Here is a 25,996-nt window from a genome sequence, read left to right on the forward strand (position 1 = left end):
ACGAGCCTGCGGTTTGACCCCCGAGCCACGCCTGTGTGGGCAGGCTGCACAAAGTGTCCGGACTCCTCCTCCTCGGAGAAAACGGGCCTGGGAGGGTCCTCCCAGAGAGCAGAGCCAGGGCGGGGGGACCCCCGATGCCTGCTCCCTGGATCCCACCGTCGCTGGCCTGGTGCTGCCGCGTGCTCTCCCTTGTTCTGATGAGTTTTACCCACATTCATCCCGTCCCTGTCCCACATCTCATTCTGGTTCAGAGCAGGTAGCAACTTGGCTCTTACTTCTAGATCCCGGGCTGCCGCAGGTGGAGAACATGGTGCATCCCTAAGAGATAGGAGGCCTCGAGCGGAAACGGGGTGTGGTGTGAGGGTGTGCCCTGGTGGAGGGTGTGCGAGCCAAGAAGGGGGACGCTACCTCTGGGTCGCCAGAGGGCAGATTGTTGCGGGGACTCAGTAATTCACCAAAACTCCATTTCCTACCCTTCCTGGACAGACTGCACTTCCCGGCCTCCTAGGTGGTTAATGGCAGAAGTGGACGGAGGCTTTCAGAAGGTGGGGCTTCCCCCCCGCCCCACCTTCCCCTTCAGGAAGCAGCTGGCTGCGGGGAGGGAGAACCCAGCTTGTACATCTGATCTCTGAGGCATTGTGCAGTCTCTCTGTTAGACTAACAGAGAGGCCCGGTCCGGTCAGGCATTTCGATTTGTTGCTGAGGCTTATGGGGAGTCATCGAAGGGTTATAAGCAGGGAAGTGCCATGTTCATTTTTATCTTATGTTATTTTTAATGTTTATTTATTTTTTAGACAGAGATAGAGCGTGAGCAGGGAGGGGAAGAGAGAGGGAGACACAGAACCCGAAGCAGGCTCCAGGCTCTGAGCTGTCAGCACAGAGCCCGACGCGGGGCTCGAACCCACGATCCGTGAGATCAGGACCTGAGCCGAAGTCAGAGGCTTCACCGACTGAGCCACCCAGGCACCCCAGCCATGTTCATATTTATTTTAAAGGAATCTTGGCGGCTGCAGTATGGAGAAAGGATTGCAAGGTGAAGGCTGCGGGTAGGAAGGCAGCTTAGGAGGGCAGGACAGAACCTAGGCCACAACAGGGGCGGTAAGATAGAGAAACTAGTGGGTTCGGAGTGTTTCGGTCACCTGTCCCAGAATCCCACAGCTGACGAGTGGCAGGGTCGGGATTCAAACTGGAGTCTGTCTGGGTGGAAGAGGGCCCCATGTGCTGTGTGTGTGTGTGTGTGTGTGTGTGTGTACACATGGCCCCCAGATCCCATCTCTACTACAGCCAGCCTAGGCCAGACCCCAGCATCCCTTGCCTGACCATATAGTCTCCCAGCCAGAAAGATCTAAGACCTCAGTCAGATCATGTCTCTGTCCTGCTCCAAACACTCCACTGCCCTCCCGCTGTGCGAAGGGTACCATCCGAGGGACCCGAAGCAGCCCCTGCTCCCCCCGTGTCCCTCAGGTTCCTCCCACTTCAGCCGCACTGACCTTGTTTCAGTTCTTCAGATCCTTCGAGTCTGTCCTTGCCTCGGGGCCTTTGTACTTCTGTCTCCTCTACCTGAAATCTTCTTCCTCCACACATTACCATCATTTAATCTTGTCATTTAGATCTGTTGTCATTAGACATGTGTTCAGCTGTTAGGAAAACCCAACTCACAGGGGCATTTCCTTTGTCTTATGTACTAGAAAGTCTGGAGGAGGAAGGTCCAGGGCTTGTGCGGTGGTGCTGTGAGGTTACTGAAGGCCCAGGCTCTTTTCGTCGTCTACATCCCCTTTCTATGTTGACTTTTGCCCTCCTGATTGTTGCTTCCTGGTCACAAAATGGCTCCCATACCTGCAGGCATCACAGCCATATTCTAGGCAAGAGGAAAGGTGGATGCTGCCCTTCCTGACCTTGCCATCTAATGGTGCCTCCCTGGGCACCCTTCACCTCATTTCCCCATCTTATTCTGATCCTGCACCATTACTTGGAGTTTTCTTCCTTGCGCCCTTGCTTGTTGACCAACTCTTGCCACTGAAATAAAAGCTCCCAAAGAGCAGGACTGCACCCACCTTGTGCATTGCCAGCACCCCCCCCCCCCCCCCCCGCTGCGGCACAGTCTTTGGAGCGTAGGGATGTTTGTGGAATGAGCGAACAGTTAAGTCCCCTCTAGGTGCCAGAGTCAGGACGCAGACCCAGGTCTCCCACTTCACGGGCTTGGACATCTCACGGAGTGTCTCTGGGACCCTCTCTGTGAGGAATCCAGGCAGCCCAGCCCATGAACAAGGAGCCTGTGTTTTCAGGCCTGGATACAGAGAGAGAGAGAGAGAGAAATCCTCCCCTGCCCCCCCACTGGGATTTGGGGAGTGCTCCTTACTTAGTGTGAGGCTGTATTTCCTCAAAGGCTGGCTGGCCAGCAAGGTGGTCCTGGGTCGTGCGGAGCCCAGAGTTAAACGGCAACATCTCACCTAGGGGGCAAGCGCCCCCCTTTCTGAGGGAGCTTTAGGGGAGCGACAATATCTAACTAGAATCTAATAACCTTTTTTTTGTTGTTTTTATTGTATTTATTTTTGTAAGGTCCTGCCTATGAGACAGACATTACATTTGGATAGTCACATAGAGTTTCCCATTTAAATAAATATATTGCAGTGCTCAAAGAGTGAACCCATCAAGGAGCACTAGTGAGGGTGGACTAAGGGTCTGGTACAAATGCCGATCATCACTTCTGCCTGCTTCCAGAACATTTTCATCCCACTTTTTTAATGGCCAAATAATACTCCATCGTTTGGGTTTATCCATTCATCCGTGGGTAGTTCCATCGTTTGGTGACTGAATAGTGCTGGCGAGAGCACGGGTGCCCTTTAGACAGCTTCGTGTGCAGCCACCCACCAGCCCACAGCAGCCCAACCCACGGGGCCCAGGGCAAGTGTCATCACCCCACACGTCCTTGTCCCGAATCAATGTTCCTTTGGATCTCCAACTTCTTTTAGGCTGGATGTTGGCAACGGTCACCGCAGGACACAGAGACTTGCTACATACGGTGGCCTCAGTCCAAACTAGGCAACAGTGTGTTTCTGGGCAGAGTTGTGTCACCCCAAAATTCATATGTTGAAGTCCGGGACCTCAGAATGGGGCTGTATTTGGAGATAGTCTTTAAAGAGGCAAGTGAGGTGAAATGAGGTCACATGGGTGGCCCTGACCCAATCTGACTGGCTACTTCAGAAGAAGAGAAAATCTGGACCCACAAGGAGACACGAGGAGTGTGTGTGTGTGTGTGTGTGTGTGTGTGTGTGTGTGCGCGCGCGCGCATGCGCACAGGGGGTCATGTGAGGACCGGTCTGTAGTACTTTGTTGTGGCAGCCCTAGCGAATGAATACACAGTATGTTTCAATGTCCTGGGAATATATCCTGAATCGCCTCCCTTCCCCTGCCATCCCCCAGCCCCAGTCCAGCTGCGAAATCAATATACGAATGGATGTCTCGCCTACCTCACGCTCCCGAGGGAGGCGCAGGCCATACAATGCACTGCAAAAAGGCACTATTATTACCAAACCATCTTGGCCCAGTTTGCCTATTTCCTCCTCATATCAACATGGGAACGTTCCCATAGGGGCGCCTGGGTGGCTCAGTTGGTTCAGCGTCCGACTCTTGGTTTCAGCTCAGGTCATGATTACACGGTTCACGGGATCAAGCCCCACACTGGGCTCTGCGGTGACAGCACAGAGCCTGCTTGGGATTCTCTCTCTCTTTCCCTCCCCCCCTCCCCCGCTCACATGTACGCTCACTCTCTCTAAATGAATTAACGAACTTAAAAAAACAACACTGGAATGTCACCCGTTCGCGTCACCCTTTGGTATCCTTGCCCCGTCTGCCCCAGCCCTGAACTAGGGCTGATGGAAGGCAGCAGCCTCATCCATCTATTCCTCTGTCACCAGGGCTTTTTCACAACCTGGCACAGAGCAGGTGCTCAGCAAGGATTAGGTGACAAATGAGCGAGTGACATACCTCCCATGGATCACCACAACTGCTAAGTAGGCTCACCGCTCATGCTGACCGCTATCAGTCTCCACCAAGAAGATAAATTAGGAGCGATCTGTGCCTTTCCCAGACTCACTGTGTGAAGCTGTGGCAACTGTTTTATCTTAACGGGCGTGAACGGCATGTGCTGGGGGTTCCCGAAGAGTGTGGTTTCTGCACACACACCGGGGCCTTTTCTGCATCCGAAGTGGCCTGCCGATGGGTGGGATGACGGAAGCTCCCCAGGAACATCCTGGAAGGACACTGGCCAGCTGCAGTTGGGCTAACGACTGCGCTTTTGCAGCAGGGAGCACAGGTAGGCCCACTTTTGTCTCACCAAGTGGAGAGCTGTGCCAAAAGGAGTTTAGGAAGGGGCTGTTCCAGCTGCCTACTGCCGCGTAACCAGCCACTTCACGGAGGCATAGAGCAGCAGCCATTTGATCCTGCTCATGCAGTCTGTGGGTCAGGAATCCAGACAGGGCACAGCAGGGAGGGCTTATCTCTGTCCCTCCACGTCTGGGGCCTCCATGGGGGCGTTGTGAAGAGGGTGCCGGTGACGCTTCGGGAAAACAGCCCCCGCTGGTGGGAGCGGAGGGCGGTCGGGCTGTATTTATCACAGTGACAAGCGCCCACAGCCTTTGACCCAGCAAGTTCCCTTTCGGAAATGATCCCACAGGAAGACATGCGCACGGGCACTAGGAAGTTGTGCAAGCGTACGCACCGCAGCCCTCTCGGAAACGGTAGAAGACTACGGGAGGCTGGCTAGGAAAATCATGGTTCTGGTAAGACAAAGTGGTGTGTGCTGAGAGCGACCTCCAAGATTCGGTGGAGAGAGAAACGCGAGTCCCGGAGCTGTGTGCGTGGCACGCACCCTGTGGGTCAAAGAAAACAGTTGTTTTGAATAGACGCATACTCTTGCCCCGGTCTGGACGATCCGTAGACACAGAAGAAAGGGACCAGTGATAGCTTTAGGAGGAGTCAAGGATGAGGCAATGAGAAGACAGGATACGAGAAACTTATTTTCGCCGCATATTGCTTTGCAATTTGAATTCGATGGGTGAATACATCACCCTTTCGGATTTAAAATTCTATTTTAAAAATGCTCATTTTTGATGCCTCACATCAGAAGTTCAGACCTTCACGTTAAAATATTATACTAAAGGTGTTTATATAAAGGTGTTTAGTATAATATATTATACTAAAGGTGTTTCTGTTTGCCTTTCCCGCATGCTTACTACGTGCTATGAAGCATCCGTGCAGTAATTTGTTGAACACACACTTGTTTCCCTCCTCGTACAGAGGTGTGCAGTGGCTGGTGTGGGAATGGCGTCTGTGGTTCCCATCCTGCGCTTGCCTTTTTAGGCTCTTCTTCGCAGCCAGGACCGGCAGCCTGCAAACCTCATTTCCCAGATGCCCTGGTCAGGTGACCCTGCCTCCAGGAGGCACCAGCAGAGCTTCAGAAGACAGGAGGGAGGGAGGAGCCATCCCAGCCCAGGATTCTGGTGGCCCCTCAGGCCGTGGTGGTGACAGCAGCTGTGTGACAGTAGCACCCCTGAGGGTGTGGCTCTCAATTCCTGCTCGAGCGAGCAGGAATCACGGTTCTGGGAAACATTATTTCTCCTTTTGCTCCTCTGGTCTTAGGGGCCACAGCCGCTCCCTCCAGTTACTGATCTGTGGGTGTCCTCATTGTTCCCTGGCTCCTCCTGCCCTCCCAACACCTCTGTAAACAATGCCCCATATTACATTCCTTCTGCCTGAAATACCTAGGGTGGCTTTCCCCACCCCCTCACTAGACACTAACACATAGGTAAAATTACGCCCATTTTACAGATGAGAACACTGCAATTCAGAGAGAGGCAGTGACTTAACCAAAGGCAAACCCAGCACCTCTCCTCCCTCACCATGCTCCAGGTATCCTCATCTCATTTCTGGAACACATCAAGCTTGCTCACACTCCAGAGCCTTCACACCTCTTCTCTTGTGCAGAACATTCTGTCGCTAGGTCTACATGTGCACACTGTTTCTCTCCATTCAGGTCCTGTGCAAACGTTACCTCTTGAGAGAGAGCTCCTGTAGCCACCCACAATCCCCAAGCCACTCTACATCACCCTGCTTGATTTCTTCTTAGAAATTCTCTGAAAATATTTACTCACACTGGAAAGCCCATGAGACCAGGAACAGTGCTTACCTTACTAAATGCTGTGTCTGGTGCCTGAGAGTACCTGGCACTGAATGTGCACTCAATACTTGTTGGCTCTAAGAATGAATGAGTGAAAAGGGTGCACGAGAAGTGCCATTATTTTTGAGCACCAGCGAGGCCCCACCTTTCCCACCGGCTGGTTGTCTGTTAGCAGTTCAGGGGTCTCTTCAGGAGGCTCCACTGCGCGGGAGGCCACAGGAATTTCAATTCCCACCATTCAGGATGTACCCTCAGTAACTGGGTGCTCAGTTACTACGAGCTGAGTGAACCAGCCTCCCTATGAACCTTCCCGAAGATGTCTGTGCACTGTCAGTGATCAAGAGGCAACATTCTGGGGATGAGGGCAGGATCTCAGCTCAAGTCAGCAGATTGGAAGCAGATGGCCTGCTAGAAGTTAAGCGCAAGAGCCAGGGAGATGGGAAGATCATGCTAGGTCCACAGCTATTGGAGCACTTAACATTTCCTCTGTGCTTTAGACACTGGCCTGGGACCTGTCCTCGTTGACGAAGGTGGCGTTTCCAGAGCTTTTCCTGAGAGGCACCATAGCATGGTGTGATCTCTGCAATCGGACAGCTTGGGTTCAATTCTTGGCACCATTCTTGACCCGGCAGGGTGACCCTGGAAAGTCACTTGGGCGGTTCCCTCATTTGCACAATGAGAATGCTGATAACACTTTCACAAGGCTGTGGTGAAGATGAGAAGAGTTAAATCACTTAACATATGACACTTGGAACACTTAACACTTAGAACAGGGCTGGGCACACATAGCCATCAGCTGTTCTTGTTACCTTATCTAACATTTATCTGGATAAGTTCCATACCCGTATCATCCTATATCATGTCCATAGCAGTTGTGTGAGGAGAGGTACTAATATCACCGCTGCTTGGCCAACAAGGAAGCTGTGAGAAGCAGGTTCTAGAAGCAGCCCCAGATCCAGAATGGGGAGCCATGCTTCAAACCCAGCTGTTCTAGAATCCCCAGAAACCCTCGAGAAGAGCAGATAGTTCTGAGGGACCAGACTCAAGTCTAAAGGATAGTTGGCGGTGGGGGGGGGGGGGGACGGACAAAGGATTGTTGGCTGGGAGACAAAGAATTTTAGGGAAAACATGAAACAACTAGGGACCTACAAATGTTCTGAATTCGCGAGCCTGGCAAGTTCCAGGCAAGGAGAGGCAGTTGAACCTGGTCAGTTAGACAACCTCCAAACCACGAAGGGGCTTCCAGATTGTGCTAAGGAGTTTGAATTTCATCGTATAGGTGATGAGGGGCTGTGAGAGGATTTCAAGCATTTAAATCTACCGCAGAATGTGAGCTGGAAGGAAATACTGATGAATCCTCAGTGGTAAAAGTGCCTTCTACACCTGCCCACCCCCTGCCCAGGCTTGCTGAGCTCCGCCAGAGTTGGATGCTGGGAGCGCTGTGCTTCTTCCTGTCTCTGAATCTGGACATTTTGACATATTAAGAGGTGCTCAAATATTTATGGAGCCCCTTAATGTGTCTGGCAACGTTGTCTGTGGAAAGCAGGAGAGGGACTGTAAGTTCAAACACTGCAAAGGTTCCCCCCAAATAGCCCAAAGGTTCACGGGAGCCGCATCTAGGAATCCGTGGTTTCCATTTAGTCTCTCCTGACTTTACAGCAGCGTCCAGGCAGGGAAATGCCACGTCCTGTGCAGGGATCCCGTCGGGGGCGGCGGGGGTGTTGCCCCCCCATATACCTTCAAAGACACGGAAATATGCGATTGTGCTCACGTCCCCGCACCAAGACACGAGTGGGAGGCGTGGTGGAGACCAAAGGGCCTAAGTTGGCCCACCTAAAATCGGCTTTTCTCTCTACGGGACCATGTTTCTTTCATAGCAATGATCGCGTGTTGTAGTTCTTCCTCTTCTCTGCTTTGAGATTCTCAATTCCAACAGTCTGCAAGCAGGGACTTTCGTGGCAACAAGGACCGCGTCTGTCCTGTCCCCAGAGCATCCCGGGAGTCCAGAGCATTTAGGGGAAAGGAGCGGGAGTAGCGAGGGCCTCCGAGAAGGGCCGGTGGCGCCTCGGGCCCCTCGGTGACCTTAGTGGACAGAGGCGGCTGTGAAGGGCAGATCGGGCCGCCTTCGCGGAGGGCGAGACCGAGGCGCCGGCTGGACGCGCCGGCTGCGGGGCGGGCGCGAGGGCGGCGAGCGCGGGTAGGACCGGCAAGCGACAGGCGGGCCTCACAGAAAGCGCGACGCCGCTCGGCGACTGCAGCGGGCAGCGCCGGGACGCCTCCCGCGTGGCGCTCTGGGAGTTGTAGGCACTTTCCTTTCCACTCTCCTTCTGCGCTTTGCTCTTGAAGCCCAAAGCCGTACTAACGGGTGGGCGCCTGTAACTCCTAGCCTGTGAACTTTGGGAATTCTAATTTCTAAAAAGGTGTCCTGAATAGAACTCCTCCCAGAGTGCCTCCTTCTACTGGAAGGTTTGAGGACTACATTTCCCAGGCGACGTCAAGGAGGCGGTGCTTCCGGCGCGCGCGATGCATCGTGGACATTGTAGTCCCGTGGGGGCTCGATTTTCACCTCCCGGGCAGTCCGGGGATGTGGCCCGGACTACATTTCCCTTCAGTCCGCCCGCTATCCCGAGGCCGTCTTGGCGCGAGACATTTGCGAGCAGAGTGTCTCCAAGATGGCCGCTTGGGGAAGGAGGCGTCTTGGCCCGGGCAGCAGTGGCGGCAGCGCCCGAGAGAGGTGAGATCCGGGGGCCTGTTGCTCTCCCGGGACGAGTGGCTTAGGAGCCGGGGAGCCAGTAAAGCCTCCTGGAGCCGCACCGCTGTCCCTGCCTTCGTACCCGGGCTCCCCCTTCTCGCCCACTCGCCCTCCTCGTACCCCTGCGGGGCACGCGGGGTTCCTGCTCGGGCCGACCCAGGATCTGGGTGGGAGCCGGCGCCCCCTCTAGCTGAGCTGAGGCGGTCTCCATGGAGGGTTCAGGGGAGGTGACGATGGCGGGGCCGGGCGAAGTGGGCCGCGGCCGTACGGGGTCGGGCCGGGGATCGAGGCCGGGCCACGCGGGAAGGATCCGGAGCCCCGCGCAGGCCCGAGGGACCCGCCTAGCATCCCGCGGCCGAGCGGCGACCGAAGCTCCCGTCCCACCTGGCCACGAGCGTGGTCATATTGGCCGCGACCCCTGACGTGGCGAGGAATAGCTCGGGGAAGGGAGAAGGAAGGGGAAACCTTCACTAAGTGGGCCAGCTGCGGGCAGGGCAGTGCAGTCTGCACGTTTATCAGGGGAGCCTTAACCTTCCCCAGTTTGTCTCCCGGGCCGAGAACCGGCCGCTTCCTCGAACCCTCGATGTTTGCGACTTTTCGCGGGTTCTCTGCAAGCGCCCCTGCCGTGGAAGTCCTTTGAAGTGACCTTTCCTAATGAATGGTGTGTGGGTACGGAGCTAGGGACTTGTGTCTTCCAAGGTGGATCTCGATTTGTAGAACTGACTTCTAGAAGATGAGATTGGAATAGTTTTCGTGTTTCGTGTTGAATTTACAGTTTTTGCTTCAGGAAAGCAGTGTCACCTAGTAGAAGCCACTAGAAGCTAGCTGTTCAGCTACCAGAAATTTGGGAAAGGATGTGTATTGGTGGAATCACCTGGATTCGACTGCTCAGTCCATTTTGTTATGGCTTGGTTGGTATAGCAGAGGTCAGCAGGAAAGTTTTGTGTTTGCTTTTTTTTTGTCTTTTTGGAGAGGCTTATTAAACAGAAAAGTTATCTTTCTCTCTCTCCCCTCATCCCCCCTCTTTCTCTCAACTACCCTCCTTTTCCTTTTCTTTGATTCTATCACGTTCATTGCTGTTTAGTGCAGATGGCTTTCTCAGCTCAGAAGATTCCTTTTTGATAGTTGTGATAAACCAGCTTGCATTTTATTCTTAAGCTCAGAGTTATCCAACGTTATCAGTTCTGCATTTCCTCTTCCTTGGAAAAGCAGTGAATGGCAAGCAGATATTTTTGTTTTTCCAACTCTCATCTGGTATTTCTTAGATCAGACCATAGGAAGAAGTTAAAGGTTTCCAGATGGTCTTTAAACCTGGCAAACGTCTTCAAGGTCTTCAATCTGAACATTAATCCTTTAGTAATAGGAAGTAACCTGTTTAGAAAACTCAAGAGTATCTGAAAGGCATTTCTCCTTACTGGACAAAAACAATTGAAAGGGCCAAATGGGGATGCCCCAGACATCATCCAAGGGTCGTGCCAGTACAAGTTAAGCTTTTATTGATCTAAGAAATCAGATACTGGGGATTTTTTTCTCCTTGGTTGGAGACCAGCATTAATTCAAAACTGAGTTTGGGCTGAATCCAGCCCTTGACTGTTGACCATCAGTTTTAAAAAAGAATTTAAGTTAGTTGCCAGTACTTAGAAGTTGAAAGATTTCACATAAAACTCTCCTCGAAAAGCTGAGTGGTGGCCGACATTTTTGGCCAAGGCAAGTACTCTCTAGTTCATTACTCACCTGACAGCTCAACTCACTGCAGTTACCTGCCTAGTCTCCTTAGGTGTTCAGATTGCAACCTTTGGCCTGGAACTACTCACTCATGCAGATGCTGTATGTGAGCCAGGGTTGGGGTGTCAGGTTTTGTGATTCGGGTGGTACCATCTCTCTTTCTTCCAGATAACGTGGTGTGGCTGCGGGGAGCCCCTCTGTTTGCCTTTGCTGCGAGGCCCTACCAGGGCTCTGTTGGAGGGGACATTTGCCGGAGCCCGGTTTCCCAAAGATCCTCCCACGCTGAGCAGGGGATGGAAACATAACCCGCTGCTGGGCCAGCTAGCTAACTTCTGGGCACACCTCCATCCCTGCTCAGTGGGCGGAAAGAGTGTTCGGGTGGGGCAGGCTGGATTAATTGATTGCCCAGCACCGCAGATTAAGAGGCCCAAGCATATTATTGGCTCCAGCGTCGGAAATAGGCTGTTTATGGCCTCTTAAATGAGTTTGTTCCAGGTCACATTCATGCTGACTCAAATCTCAGCTTCACATTGTAAGACCACTTTCTAGAATTGCTTGACACACCTAGTTGGAGTCTGCTTTATGCTGAAACTGAAGGACACGTTGCCTGGTTTGGGGCAGGGGCTGGAGCAGAGCAACACTTTGGGCAAACTTTCCAGATTCGCCAGGGCCTGCAAACTCCAAAGCACGGCTTGTATTTAAAGGCCCTGCCTAGTGCCAGACTGTCCACAAGACAGCGTTAATGACGGTCCACTTTAGAATACCCAATGTGTGAATTCTTTACCTGGTTCTTGACTCTAGAGCTGTGTTCATTCAGTAGCCACTAGTCACATGTGGCAATTAAATTTAAAGTAATTAAAAACAGGAGCTCCTGGCTGGCTCAGTCGGTAAAGCATGCAACTCTTGATCTCGGGGCTGTGAGTTCAAGCCCCACGTCAGGTGTAGAGATTCCTTAAAAAAAATAAAAGTAAAAAGTGATTAAAAATTCGGCTCCTCAGTCACACTAGTCACATTTCATGTGCTCAGTAGCCACATGTGGCTTGGGGCTACCACACTGGACAGCACAGATAGAGAACACATCCATCACTGCAGAAAGTTTTGTTGATACAACAATACTGGTCTAGACTAAAATAGGAGAGGGGTAAGAAATAGCAAAATGATAGCTGCTGGCATGTTGATTTTTCTCTCCACTCCATTAAATCCAGGGAATCAACAGTGTTTGTAATGAAGAACATCACACTCTGAGCTGTAACCTGAATTCTTGTCCAAAATTCAGCACCCTGGCAGCGAGCACACGACACAGATTGCCACTTGTCCCGTCGGCGTCTTTGAGACACGCTTGCCCATCTAGGAAGGCACAGTGCAGGCATCTGTGTGTTCTGCCACTCGGGTGCCAACGCGGACCAGCTCACAGACGGTCCCTCCTGTCCCACTCGGGCTGCTTCTCTTCACTCCCTCAGGGCCTCTGAGCATCCCTGAGTTCTCCGTGATTGTTGGAATGGGAGTATAGCCACGTGCTGTCAGTTCCTGTTTTTCTCATCATGTGAAGATGTCCTTGATCTGATTCTGACCATGGTACGAGGCAGCGGCGCTGTCCGAAGACCTGGGGTGTTCAGAGGGCCGTGCAAACTGGACTAAATGCTCAGGTTGTAGTGTGAGATCACCTTTCGCGGCCTTCCTCTCCCCTGGCTTGTGCAGCCGTCGGCGTGTTTAGGCGGCCCGTGCCACGGGACTGCTCCCCCATCTTTGCGTACCACACCTTATTCCCCAGGACTTGGGCCTCCTTTCTGCCGCTTTGTTTCATATGTGAATTGGACAGACGTGCTCCCGGATGGCTGGTGGAGGGCGCAGTTCCCAGGCCAGCCGAACAGATGGGCCACAAGCCACGTGGGCAGGTGGCTCACATTCCGGGAGTGACATTCTCCTCATTCTGGTCTGATCCTTTCCTTTTAGAGCTGAGGCACCTTAGGGGTCTGGGGTATTTTATTTCTCTTGGAAAACTGCCGTTCTGGCTCTAGCGTGTGGTAAAAATGTTTCTCTCCTCCTGGTCTGGATGAGCCGCACGGGTACGGCATCCGCCCCCAAGTCTCTGGGTGTGCGGCCCTTGACGGTTGCGGGTCCTCCTCAGCTGGCTGCCAGAAAGTGGAGCCCGGCACGGCTGGGCCACACGTTCTGCTCGCAGAAATTGGATGTTGCATGTTAAGATCACCCGCTGGTGATCTTAAGTTAGGCACGACTTTCCCTTTTCCTTGATCTACGTGAGCAGTCTGGATTCCGGCAGCGCTGACTTGTGCCTCAGTGGTTCAGTCCCGTAGGCCACGTTCCAGCGCGGGCCCGACTTTCTGAAGAACAGAGGGGCAGCCTTGTACCCAGGGACGGGAGGAGGCGGCTGAAGCCAGGCCTGAGTTTAGCTTCTGTGTCCTGGGCCTCAGTGAGCGGGGGCCGCGGGAGGAGGCGGGAGGTACTCCATAGAGCCGGCACAGGGGAACCTCCCGGCTGCCACTGTGCTTGGTCCCCGGTGCCAGCAGCCACTGGACGGGCCACAGAGTTCTTGGGAAAGCCAGTAATCAGTAGCCATAAGAGTTCTCTAGCTCAGGGCTGTTCAGTAGGATTTTCTGCCACGACAGAAGCGCTGCCGATCTGTTCTGTCCGTGAGGGTAGCCGTTAGCCACGTGTGCGTGAGCATTGGAAGTGTGGCTCCCGCGTCTGAGCAACTGGATTTTTTATTTTACGGTTTTCTTTTTAAGATTATTTATGTATTTATTTTGAGGGAGAGAGAGCACGCGCACGAGTGGGGGAGGGACAGAGAGAATCCCAAGCAGGCTCAGCAGCACAGAGCCCGACGCGGGGCTCGAACCCACGAGCCGTGAGATCGTGACCTGAGCCAAAGCCGAGCCAAAGCCGAGCCGGCGCTCAACTGACCGAGCTACCCGGGCGCCTCTTTATTTTAGTTTTAAATAATTTAAATGTAAACAGCCGCCTGGGCCTCACATGGGGGCGGTGCTTTGCGGCCGTCACTTTGGCGTGCACGCCTGACCCCTGCTCCACCTTCACCGTGGCCCTGGGGGAGAGGTAAGGCCTCTGCCCTAGTTGACGCGGGGCGGCCCTGCTCGAAACGGCCAGGTGTCTTGCCCTTGGATACAAAGCCAGTGAGTAACCGAGAGGGAACTTGAATCCAGGTCTCTTGACTCCCACCCTTGGTGCGCTGTGTTCTTCCCACGGTAGAGAGCTGCTCGGTTTCCAGAGTACAGAGGAGGAAAGTGTGGTCTCGCGGGTGGCTTCCTTTGAAACAGATGATAATGTCAGGTGCCTGTGGAAGTTCCTCGGCCCGTTTGGAACCGTCCTCAATATTTGGGGCTACCTGCCTGTGTCTTTCTGTACTAATTGCCCCCATTCTTTTTGTTTTTTTTTTTTTTAGTTTTCCAACTTTTTTTTTTTAAGTTTTTGTATTTGTTTTGAGATAGAGTGTGAGCGGGGGAGGGGCAGAGAGCGAGCGAGAGAAAGCCCCAAGCAGGCTCCACGCTGTCAGCGCAGAGCCCGACGCAGAGCTCAACCCCACGAACCCTGAGGTCGTGACCTGAGCCAAAACCAGGAGTCGGATGCTTAGCTGCTGAGCCACCTGGGCGCCCCCTTGTTGGGCTTTCAATCCACACAACGTACAGTCCTACTACCTCTCTGGCTTCTACTCCCTCTCTGAGGGAGCAGTTGCTCCTTTTGGTTAGCCAAAAGTGCGTTCTCCTCGATCTGGGAGCTAGAGGGACAGTCCGGCACCTCACAGAGCATAGGTGACCACGTGCTTATTAGGCGGAGAGCAACCTGACATATGAACCTAGTTTCATGTAATTTTCTCCTGTCAGTTATTTCAAATGAGTTTCCACTGTCTTTTTTTTTTAAGTTTATTTATTTTGAGAGAAAGAGCGTAAATAAGTGGGGGAGGGGCAGAGAGAGGGGGAGGGAGAGTCCCAAGCAGGCTCCGCACCGGCAGCATGGAGCCCGACGTGGGGCCCGAACCCATGGACGGTGAGATCATGACCTGAGATGGAAGTCAGACGCTTAACCGACTGAAGCACCCGGGCGCCCCGCCCTGCCGATGCGTTTCGGTGACCCGTCACATTCAGGCCCAGTGCAGGGGATACCGTGACGAAAACACACTCTGCCTTCACAGAGCTCAGGATTGACATCCTTTGTATGTCACGTGGGAGGGAGCGCATGCCTGGGCCCTGCCTGTGAGCCCCAGGCCCGCTCCGGGACGTAGGCCTGAAGCAGGCGCTTCCGCCACAGTTCGATTAGGTTCTTCTGGTTCTGCCACGACCAGAAGGTGATGGGGGCTTGCGTGAGCAAACAGGGAAGTGGAATTTTCCTCCTCCTCCCTGGCAGGACCGCACGGGTGTGACCCCGGCAGGACACCGCAGCCACGAGATGCCGCCTGTGCCCAGGCTCGCGGTGGCGGGGTGCTTCCCTGGTAGCGTGGGCTTCTCCGCGGGCACAGAGACGCTGCTGGAGCCGGAACTGGGCTCCCTCGGGCTGCCGAGGGCCCGTGGCTGTCTGCCCTCATCACCCCAAGGGATATGGGGTGTTGAATAAGATTTTTCTTTTTAAGAAAATGCGTACCGTTAATTTTCCCACTGCTATAAGAGAAACCCATGATTCTTTGTTTTCTTTTTTGACGAATACAGATAACGTATGAAGGAAAATAAAATCTCAGTCACCTGTTAGGCCACCATCCAGGGAAAACCATTGTTGACCGTTTTTCACGTATAGCATCTTTGATACTTCCCTCCAGATGTTTTGTCTTGGATTTTTAAAAATTGTATATTAAACAGACCCAAAGTATGTTTCTAACATGTGGAAAGTCATAAACTTGCTACCATACGTCTGGCCTTTGAGAACCTTATGCTAAATGAAAGAAGCCAGTCACAAAAGACCACAAACATAATTGCATTTATATGAAACATGCAGAATAGGTGAGTCCATCGAGTCAGGAAGGGGACGGGTGCTTGCCGGGGGCTGGGGAGGGGTGGGGTTTCTCTTTGGGGTGATGGAAATATTCTAGTATCGATTGTGCTGTTTGTTACACAACTTGGTGCACGTGCTGAGCCACCGAATTGTACACTCCAAATGGGTGAGTTGTGTGGCCCATGACTTCTGTCTCAATAACGCTGTCATTAAAAAGTACAAATCAAAAGCACAGTGAGATACAACAACAGGCACCTGGGTGGCTCCGTCGGTTGAGTGTCTGACTTCGGCTCGGGTCGTGATCTCGTGGTTCGTGAGTTCGAGCCCCGCATCAGGCTCACTGCCGTCAGCGTGTCAGCACAGAGCCGCTTCAGATCCTCTGTCCACCGTCCACCCCACCCCCCGCCAAACTGTTTACGTGCTCTCTCAAAAGATAAATAAAACATTTTTTTAAAAACAAAATAATAACTTCTGGTGAGGATGTGGAGCAGTTGGAACCCTCATGCTCTTTTGGTGGGAATATAAAATGACGCAGCCGTGGGGCACGCGGGTGACTCAGTTGGTTAAGTGACTGACCCTTGATTTTGGCTCAGGTCATGATCTCGTGGCTTCACGAGTTAAAGCTCCGCATCGGACTCTGCACTGACAGTACGGAGCCTGCTTGGGATTCTCTCTCTCCCCCTCCCCCCATTCGTGCTCGTGTTCTCTCTCCCTCAAAGTAAATAAATTTTAAAAACTAAAATGATGCACCCACTGTGGAAGACGGTGTGGTGGTTCCTCAGAAAATGAAAAGAATTAGGGGCGCCTGGGTGGCTTAGTCAGTTAAGTGTCTGATTCTTGATTTCGGCTCAGGTCATGATCTCAGAGTCACGAGATTGAGTCCCAAGTCAGGCTCTGCACCAAGCTTGGAGTCTATATCCTTAAGATTCTCTCTGCCTGCCCTTCCCCTGCTCACACACCTGCACGCAGATCCCTCTCTCTAAAAAAATCTAAAAAATGAAAAGAATGACCACATGATCCGACAGTCCTTCTAGATACGTATCCAGAAGGATTAAAAGCGGAGAGTTGAGCAGGTAGGTTTATACCACGTTCGCCACCTTCCTAATAGCTAGAAGGTGGAAGCGGCCCAAACACGATGGATGGATGATGGATAGACAAGTGCGGTGTATACATATGATGGAACATTGTTTATTCGTCCTTAAAAAGAAAGGAAGTTCTGACTCATGCTGCATAACCTGAATGAACCTTAAGAACATTATGTTAAGTAAGCCAGCCACAAAAGGACAAATACTATATGATTTCACTTGCGTGTGGTCCCTAAGGTTATCAGATTCACAGAGACGCAGAGTAGAAGGTGGGGAGTGGGGGCTGGGAGCTGTCGTTTAATGGGGACAGAGTTTTAGTTTCGCAAGATGAAACCGTCCTGGAGATTGGTTGCCCAGCAATGTGACCTAACGCTACTGAGCTGCACACTTACAAATGGTTAGGACAGGAAATTTCATCTGTATTTCCCCGTGATTTGAAGATAGTTAAACCTGCGTGCTCGCCGCTCAGCCTAAGAAGTAGAAAACTAGCATTACCCTGGTGCACATGTCCCTTCTTGCAGGCAGAGGCCACCTCGCTCCTGAATTGTCCTTTCCTTGTTTTTCTTCCTAGTTACCACACACGAAAACGTTCCTAAATGCCGTATCCTTGCGTTCTGTGTGCTTCTGAATGTGTCTGTCCGTCTGCGTGTGTTCTGAACCTGCTTTCTCCTTCGCTTTGCGTGGGAGGGATTCAGCTGTACCTCTGGTTTCCCTCTCGTGGAGGAACAGCTCAATTTATCGATCCCTTCCCATCAGTTCTGATCTTCTCGGACAGTGCCACTCAGAACTTTTTTGCGCAGCTCTGACTTTTGGGGAGGTATCTGCAGACTTTGGGGATCCCATGTTTGAGACTACTTCTGTAATTTCAGATCCCTCTGAGAGAAGCTTCCCAGTGGTACAGGGGACCCCAGGGCCACATGCCGGGCAGGCTGCCAGCTGTGCAGAGAAGGTGCCCGCACCCAGGGAATGGAGTTTGTCAGGTTGCTTCTTCATTACGGCCACCTTCTCACCACAAAGCCAGTGTTTCCAAGGGATCCCTCTGATGCGAGCACAGATTCAGAGGAGGAGAGCGGAGGGTCTCGGGCCCACTGTGGTTAAAGGCAGAGGGAGGGAGGCGGATCCAAGAGCCCCGGTCACAAGTGCCCGTGACCCTGAGGCCACATCTGTAGCAGCCACCCCAGCTCAGATGGGTTGATGTTCTGCTCCACAGGCTGGTTAAGGGCTCAACGGTGCACATCGATCTCAGCACTGGCAGAGGGTGTGCAAGGGCGTAACCCTTACCTCGTGGTAAGTACCACGGAACGTGCTGAATTCGAAAGGTTCAGAAGCCATTTGGTAAACGGGACTCTCCTTTCTGGAGCCACTCCATGGCCCTCCCCAAGTGATAGAATTCTCAGGTCTTTGTACTTCCAGAAATGCGTGTAAAAGCAAGCATGTCCACTAAAGTTAGCATACTCTAATCACTGTTCTGGATTTGGCCTTTTTCACCGATCTCGTAGATACTTTTCCGTCACTGCTCTTTCCCTCTCATACTCTTCTTTTTTTTTTTTTACATGAACTCTTTATTAGGACTCTTACTGGTCATTACACACCTGCCATGGAAAGCACAAATGAAGTCCCTTAAGCCCCAGAGACTCCCAGTTAGCTTTTTTTTTTTTTTTTTTCCCCATATGCACTTGTATACCAGGGTTCAAGTTGGGGGTTGGCTGGTAATGCTCTGAAATCGTTCAGGGCAACCTTCTAACTAGGCTCCTTCTTTAGTTGGTTACATTTGACCCGGAAACAGGCAAGCCACACGTGGGTGGGCCCTGGGGTACCTGGGTGGTGATGGACATGCCTCTCTCCTGGGAGTAGTCAGCCACCAGGTTTCTGAAGTAACTGCCCATGGCAGCCATGTGAACTGAACCCTGTGGTCCAGGCAGCTTTTAACACCTATGTTTGCAGGCACATAGGGCACCCCAGCTGCCACAGCCAGGTGGAAGTTGAGTACTTGATGGGGTGGCCTCTAACAGATGGGGGCCCCAACGTGTGTGTGTGTGTGTGTGTGTGTGTTTCGAACCTTGCTATCTCCTTGTATATCTTGGAAATCTCCTTCTCCAGACTTCAGATTATATCCTTTGGCAGTGAAACAAGAACAAGAATCCCTTTCCTGAATTTGGGCCGAGTAGTTTGGCTTTGAGAGGATTCGAGAGGGTCAGGGCAGTGGTGTGGCAGTGCCTGCCTGCTGGACTGGCTGCAGAGGCTGCCTTGTTTGAAGGCCCCTGGGATGTTACTTCAGTGTGGCTTACGCTCTTTTGTTTTTGCACCGTGGGCGACTGGTGATGGGTAGGAGTGGGGTGGCCGGCCCACAGAAAGCCGCGGCGGCTTTAGGAAGCTGGCATGCTCTGGATGTGTATATTGGGGGAGCAAACCCGTGTCCACTCCTCTGACCTGTGGTGTTTGTGACTTGCCGGCAGCACGAAGGCAGAGGGTGGACGGCCGGCCATGTCCCCTCACTGTCCGTTCCTGTGCCGTCGGGCCTGACCCAGGCACGCGTGACAGCAGCGGTGAGACAGGAACCCGGAGGGTACAGGGTCAGGCTCGAAGGGACCCGTAGACACACCTACTCATCTGTGTCAACAAAGGGCAGGAGAGTACCGTGCCCACCACGCCTGCCCCTGCGACGGGCTGGGAAAAGGCAGGCGGTGTGGATAGGGATGCCGGCGGGGCTTGCAGAAGCTGGGGGAGGGCGAGGTGGGATGTCCCTGCTGACGGGTCTCCAGAATGGAGCAGTCTGTTCTAGGTCGGTGGGGTTTCAACAGGCATTTCTTATTGGGCCTCACGGTACTCTTTTCCACCATGTTCAGGATGGCTACAATCTGCTGGGCAGAGAGGGCACCGTACTGAGGTCGAGTTGGGTTTGGTCAGGAATATTCTATAATCCCAGTCTTGACACCCACGTTCGGCTTTGAACATTCTAGAGGAACCTTGTGGCCAGAAAGGCATCCCTGGCCTCGCTCTGATAGTCAGCAGGACACACGGCCTTGGAAGTGTCTCCTCTCCACCACCTGAACGTGCGGCTGGGGAGCAAGCCCTCTCCCTGCCCCTGCACACGCGCGCGCAGTCAGCCCCTTACCAGTGACTTACCCGACCAGCGTGAAACCCTGCCTCTCAGGTTGGCGTGTTTGCTAACTGGCTTCTAAAGTGCTGAGTCCTGCCTGGGAGGAAGGACTGAAACAGCCCCATCTCCTCTCTCTGAACGAAAACCAAGTGGAGGCCTTGAAAGGGCAAACCCCACTTTTCCTGTTTTCTCAACTTCCGGTGGACTCTTGTGGAAACAGCTCATTGACCCATCGTGGAGACGCAGCCCTGACTACTGGTGAGCTGCTTTGGCAACGTCCCATGTTTAGGAGGCTTCTTGTCCGACCCCCAGGGAACGACTTCTCCCCAGTGCACGCCAGTTAATTAGGGCCTGTGATTTAATTAGGAGGCTTCCTTGAGCCCAGCTTAATTACAGTTACCTTTTCAGGATAAAGACTTCCCTCTGCCCGAGTCCCAGCCTGTGCCTTTTGCTACAGTGCTTCCCACCGGATAGGAGGCCCCTCCTGGAGGATGCCCTTCCCCCTGCCCCTGGGGGCACGGTCAGCCTGTTACCAGTGACTTTTCCTTTCTTGTTTTTTTTTTTTTTTTTTTAATGTTTTGTTTTTTGAGAGGGAGAGACAGTATGAGCGGGGGAGGGGCAGAGAGAGACAGAGACACCGAATCTGAAGCAGGCTCCAGGCTCTGAGCTGTCAGCACAGAGCCCGACGCGGGGCTTGAACTCACGGACCGCGAGATCATGACCTGAGCTGAAGTCGGTTGCTCCACCGACTGAGCCACCCAGGCGCCCCTAAGTGACTTTTCCTTTCTGATGTGCCCACAGGAGAGTATTGATCAGGCATTTTCCTAACAGAGTGAAACTGCCTCTTAGGTTTGCTTATTTGTTGGCTGAAAGTAGTTTCTACTGTGCTGAATCCTGCCTGGGGGTAGTAACTGGAAGGAGTGCTCAGGGGTCTGTCGCTGTGGTCTCAGGCTCTGATCGCCCGGCCTTTGTCCTTGAAGTGCGCCCATGACAACCTGATTTTCACCACATCTAACATGTAATTGCTTTCATCTCTGAAGGAGGGCCAGGACCCAGAGCTTCTGGGGGTGACCTTGTTTCACAGCCGCTGAGGCATATGTGAGAGGTGCTCTGCACTGCCTGTGACAGGGGTTAAGTGACTTGATCCAGCCTTGAGCCGTGTCTAGCAGTGCCCTCTCAAAGGCTGGTATAAAGAAGGCTTTTTACCAGATGAACAGAGAACACAAAACTAGGAGAAACAGTATATACTAGACAGCAGTATGGAGATTTGGAAAGATCTGGACAGGCTGAAACAAGCCAAATGGAAATGACAAGGCGCGTACAGGTCTATATTTAGGTTTGCCCATCAGGGGGTGTGGAAGGACTCTGCTTTGGATGCAAAGTCTGCACTGGAGGGACCTCACATAGGATCCCGAAACTGCCTGCGCTGCCCCGTGGCCCACGGTCACAGCCAGCTATCTGGCCTTGACCCAGAGCTGAGTTGTCTGTAAGCGTCCAGATTTGTCTTCCGCTGGTGAGGGTCAGGCCGCCCGTCCCTAGTCCCAGGGGGACGTCGGATCAGCTCAGCCACTTGAAGTGGGTCTTTGTGAAGTGTTTCTTATACGAACGAGAGGAGGATTTACTGGCAGTAAACACCTACAGAGTCCTGGAGGACCAGGGTCAGAATGGGCCAGAACCTCTGGGGCCCTTTGTGTCATCCGTACACTAAATTTCAGAGTCACTGCTGTTCCTGAGGCTGCTGGCTTTGGGAGGGCCGTGGGGGCTTTGTGTAGCTTGTCCTCTGTTGACGGCCGGAGGAGTTTTGTGCTGCATCATCCAAGGCGAAGGCGACCCTATCTATCTATCTTTTGTCCCGCAGGGCAGGGCTGACTCCTTCTAAACTTTGCAAAGGGCAGAGTGTTTGGCACTGTTGGTCTCAGGTCTGTTGGTTTCCATCAAAGAAGCCTCCTCCTGCAATCGCCGTGATTAACCAAGAGCACGTGTCACTCTGCCGACCTTGGGCCTCTGTGTTGATAAGAATCCGGGCTGAAACCATTCTTTCTTCCTTGGGGCTCCTTAGGGAACTTGGATCTGTCCACTGCCTCAGGCTATCTCCCGGGCCCAGTACACATCATAGGCTGTCCTCTTCTGGAGAGCTGGGTACCCCTTCTTTCCTGTGTCTTTTCTACATTTCACTAGTAATCATTCTCTCAGAAAAACAATAAAATCTTTCCTATCTTACATATTGGGTTCCAGGGAGGATTAACTCCTAAGTGAGATGTGGTGCCCTCAGGAGCTCAGGCTCTCTGCTGAGCGCCAGGCCCAGACTTGAGTCACGAACCTCTCGCAGCGTCTCAGCGCCGAAGCGTGGTGCGTGTGCCCCTCAGCCTAACTATCTCCTCTCTCTCCCCCCCCACCCCACCCCCACTCCAAGGGTGAGCTTGTCGGCCACAGACTGTTACATCGTGCACGAGATCTACAATGGGGAGAACGCCCAAGACCAGTTTGAGTACGAGCTGGAGCAGGCCCTGGAAGCCCAGTACAAGTACATCGTGATCGAGCCCACGCGCATCGGCGACGAGACTGCCCGCTGGATCACCGTGGGCAACTGCCTGCACAAGACCACCGTGCTGGCGGGCACCGCCTGCCTCTTCACCCCGTTGGCGCTGCCCTTAGATTACTCCCACTACATCTCCCTGCCCGCAGGCGTGCTCAGCCTGGCCTGCTGCACCCTCTACGGCATCTCCTGGCAGTTTGACCCTTGCTGCAAGTACCAAGTGGAGTACGACGCCTATAAACTGTCCCGCCTGCCCCTGCACACACTCACTTCGTCCACCCCGGTGGTGCTGGTCCGGAAGGACGACCTGCACAGAAAGAGACTGCACAACACGATAGCACTCGCCGCCCTGGTGTACTGTGTAAAGAAGATTTACGAACTCTATGCCGTATGATTTCAGTAGAACAGGGAGAGAAGCAATCGGCCCGGCCCACGAGAGACCACAGAGTGTTCAGATTTGCCACAGTAACAGGTTTTTGCTCTGTGAGGCGGCGGCGGAGCCTGGGAAGGTGTTTGGTTTAATATCTGTTATTTTAAAAAAATAACACAGGTCACAGGCGTACCAAGGGTTTTTCAACTCCTTACACTAAGATGTGGATTTCCATAACCCGCAGGGGGTCCGAGCGGTGGAAGTCTGGGAAGACCGGGCGGTGCGCGTTGGCGGCACGGCTGCCGAGGGGATGTGAATGCGCTTGCGGGGGGCGGGGGGAGGTCTTTAAGTATATTGTTTAACTGTACCATCCAGAGCCAACCAGAAGCTATTGACCATTAAAATTATGAGAATTTCAACTTCGGGTGTCTTCTCTTTCCATGACTGCCTAGCTGCTGCCCACAGTCTGCTCTGGGTGGTAGCTCGCCCCGGGGCAGCAGTGGGCACCTGGTGTCGCCATCCACAGCAAGGACGGGCCTCGGAACAAGGCAGGCCCAGACCCTTCCCAGAGCGGTTCACCTCTGACGGCGGCCTCGTCGTTCTCAAGGCCAGCACAGCTGAATGCTGCTCGGGCCACGTGGTAGGATCAGGTGACGAGGTCCAGAGGTCACTGGGTTTCCGTTTGGGTCCACGTGGAGAACTGAGGCCTGGGATCCCCTGTCCAGAGCTTTTGATTTTGAAGGACACACAAATGAACATCCGGCACCTGAGCTGTTCCTGAGGCGGACCCTGAGTTCAAGCCCACTGCCCTAGGCTGAGGAAGCACCCTCCCCTCGGCGCCCGTCTCAGTGTTCCCATTCCATAGCAGTCAGGTCCCGTGTCCCCCTCACAGCAAAGGGCAGATTGCACACCATCCTCCATATCCCTGTAAGGTTTCGGATAAATGAAACCGGCCTTTCCACAAAGGCACTGGGTTCCCCGCCTTAACCGCAGCCTTCCTAAGACCTGCTCAGTCCTCCCTGAAGAGCTACATGGTACTTCTTTCTGAAGGGTCCATCTTCAAGAAGCAACCTAGTTTTAAAGGCTCTACCAGGAAGAGCTGATACCAGAGAATAATGAAGGGGTGCATGCGGAGGTGTCCAGAGCTCAAAAGGAGTGACTGGGCTATTTATTATAAGGGAGATTCAGAGCTTTGAAAAGCTTTCAAAATGGACCGTCCATCATCCACAAAGAGTTTGAAAAACTGTAACTCCGAGGAGCCTAGAAGTACTAATCACTCATTCGAATGCCGGGTGGCAAAATGGTGTCGGGTACACAGTGTCGTTTACGGGGCAGTCTGCCGTCTGGAGCAAAAGGATGAATTGGTAGCGAGCCCAGACAAATAGACCTGGTCTCAATTGTGCAGTGCCTGCGGTCCCTTGGGTGTCTGGCTGCTGGCTCCCGAGCCTGCTGGGCCGGAATGGTAGGTGTTTTTGTAATAAACGGCCCAGGTTCGGAAAGGGAGCCCCATGCTCTGCCTGCACATCAGCTTTCCTGGGGCAGGAGGCTAGAAGCGGACAAGTAGCCATCTCGGTGGGTTGAGGGCTGAGCAGAAGCCCTCACCAGGAGAAGAGGCCAAGTGCGAACAAGGTGCCTGAGGCTGCACTCAACAAACTGATTCTTGTCGGGTGGACTAGCCCAGGTTCTGAGACACCACCTCACTTACAGGTCTCGTGCCAGGGTGAGGGCTCGGCACTGCTGGGGAGCGCGGGGCAGGACTCTCATGTTCCAGGCCTCTACGCGAGCCGCACCCCAAACTGGCTGGGAAGGGGAGCGGCAGGATCACACCTCCTGCAGCTGGAAGGATTCCCTTCTGTGGGCGCCGGCTTCTCTGTTTCCGTCGCCTTCCCACTTCGACATCGCTGACGAGTGGGTTGTGCTCCTCTGTGACGTGCCACGATGCTCTGGAAGAAACAGCAATTTTTAAGTCACTGCCAACTGAGAAACAAAGGCCAAGTCGGCTGGGCCCTTCTCTGCAAAGTCCACACACGAGCCCTGTGCGTGCCATTTCTGTGAATGCATCGTGCAATTAACCTAATTACGTGAGTCTTGTTGGAACTGCCCAGTCTCACCCCAGTTTCAGAGGAGAGCAAAGAGCCTTTGTGAAGGTCAACTCGTCAAGAATGCGGGGGGAGCAGACCCTGGCAAGCACTCACGGACGGTCTCTCTTCGTTAGTCTATCTGTGCCCTCCAAAGTGTTCACATCTGCTTCAGCAGCTGTCAGGCCCCGCTGAAGGGGAGGGAGACTCCTTCCATGGAGCCTGCGAGGAGCCGGGCAGTGCGCCCAGGCAGCTGCGCGCTCACCATTTCATCCAGTCACTCGCGAGCCGTGGCCGCTCAGCAGTGCGCAGATGTGTGGTGCTGCCATCTGGAAACTCACTTGGTTGTACTTTCCATGCTCTGATTTGGGCACGAAACACAGGCGCGCCTGCTTCTGCCCTCGGACCAGTGAAACACCAGGAGACCTGAAGAGCAAAGTGGAAAGTGCCTTTGAACTTCATCTGCAGGCAGAAGCAATCCAGAACTGAGCTTTTCAAGCATACCCAGAATCCCAGGATGCAAGAGAGAGAGGAGAACAAAGCTTTGAGGACAGAAAGGAGAAACTGGAACAGCACCACCACCACCCCAGGCGGCAGATGTTCGTATTCAGACACCGATCTGAAAGCAAGAGTGACATTATCAGGGAAACACAAATCAAAACCACAGTGAGATACCACCTCACACCTGCCAAATGGCCACGATGAACAACTCAGGCGACAACAGATGTTGGTGCAGATAAAGAGGAACCCTTTTGCACTGCTGGTGGGAATGCAAACTGGTGCAGCCACTGTGGAAAACAGTATGGAGGTTCCTCCAAAAACTGAAAATAGAACTACCCTGCGACCCAGCAATTACACTATTAGGAATTTATCTAAAGGACACAGGAGTGCTGATTCGAAGGGGCACATGCACCCCAATGTTTATAGCAGCACTATTGACAGTAGCCGAAGTATAGAAAGAGCCCAATGTCCACTGCCTGGTGAATGGATAAAGAAGGTGTGGTATATACATTCAATGGAATAAATGTATTCCAATCATGATTTCACTCACATGTGGAATTTAAGATAAAAAACAAATGAACATAAGGGGAGGGAAGAAAAAATAATATAAAAACAGAGAGGGGGACAAACCGTAAGAGACTCTTAAATACAGAGAACAAACTGAGGGTTGCTCTCGGGTGTTGGGTGGGGAGATGGGCTAAATGAGCGATGGGTA

The 25,996-nt window shown here is 53.0% G+C and overlaps 1 protein-coding gene and 1 long non-coding RNA gene across 3 annotated transcripts; one reads left to right on the forward strand and one right to left on the reverse strand.

Moving 5' to 3' along the window:
* Window positions 1-8,812: 8,812 nt before the first annotated feature.
* TMEM11 (transmembrane protein 11) lies at window positions 8,813-23,121 on the forward strand. Of its 2 annotated transcripts, none has more exons than XM_047089843.1 (2): window positions 8,813-8,912; window positions 22,210-23,121. In XM_047089843.1, the coding sequence occupies exons 1-2, from the start codon at window positions 8,851-8,853 to the stop codon at window positions 22,724-22,726; spliced, it is 579 nt and encodes a 192-aa protein (XP_046945799.1). In that variant the 5' UTR covers window positions 8,813-8,850; the 3' UTR covers window positions 22,727-23,121. The 2 variants fall into 2 exon arrangements, with proteins under 2 accessions (XP_046945799.1, XP_046945800.1); XM_047089844.1 differs by lacking the exon at window positions 8,813-8,912 and adding an exon at window positions 12,277-12,301.
* On the reverse strand, window positions 22,673-25,541 carry LOC124519532 (uncharacterized). The gene is made up of 2 exons (XR_006964129.1): window positions 25,046-25,541; window positions 22,673-24,645 (listed from the first exon to the last, which is right to left on the reverse strand). It is a non-coding gene; the product is annotated as an uncharacterized LOC124519532 (long non-coding RNA).
* Between the last annotated feature and the right edge of the window lie 455 nt (window positions 25,542-25,996).

Source organism: Lynx rufus, unplaced genomic scaffold, assembly GCF_022079265.1.
Source record: "Lynx rufus isolate CCGP_SWC_20201006 ecotype Redwood Valley unplaced genomic scaffold, mLynRuf1.p SCAF_28, whole genome shotgun sequence".
NCBI classification, from domain to species: Eukaryota; Metazoa; Chordata; class Mammalia; order Carnivora; family Felidae; genus Lynx; species Lynx rufus.

Coding starts and splice junctions, on each gene's coding strand:
- TMEM11 (XM_047089843.1), top strand. CDS start 8,851: ATGGCCGCTTGGGGAAGGAGGCGTCTTGGCCCGGGCAGCAGTGGCGGC. Junction 8,913..22,209: donor GGCGGCAGCGCCCGAGAGAG/GTGAGATCCGGG, acceptor CCCCACTCCAAG/GGTGAGCTTGTCGGCCACAG.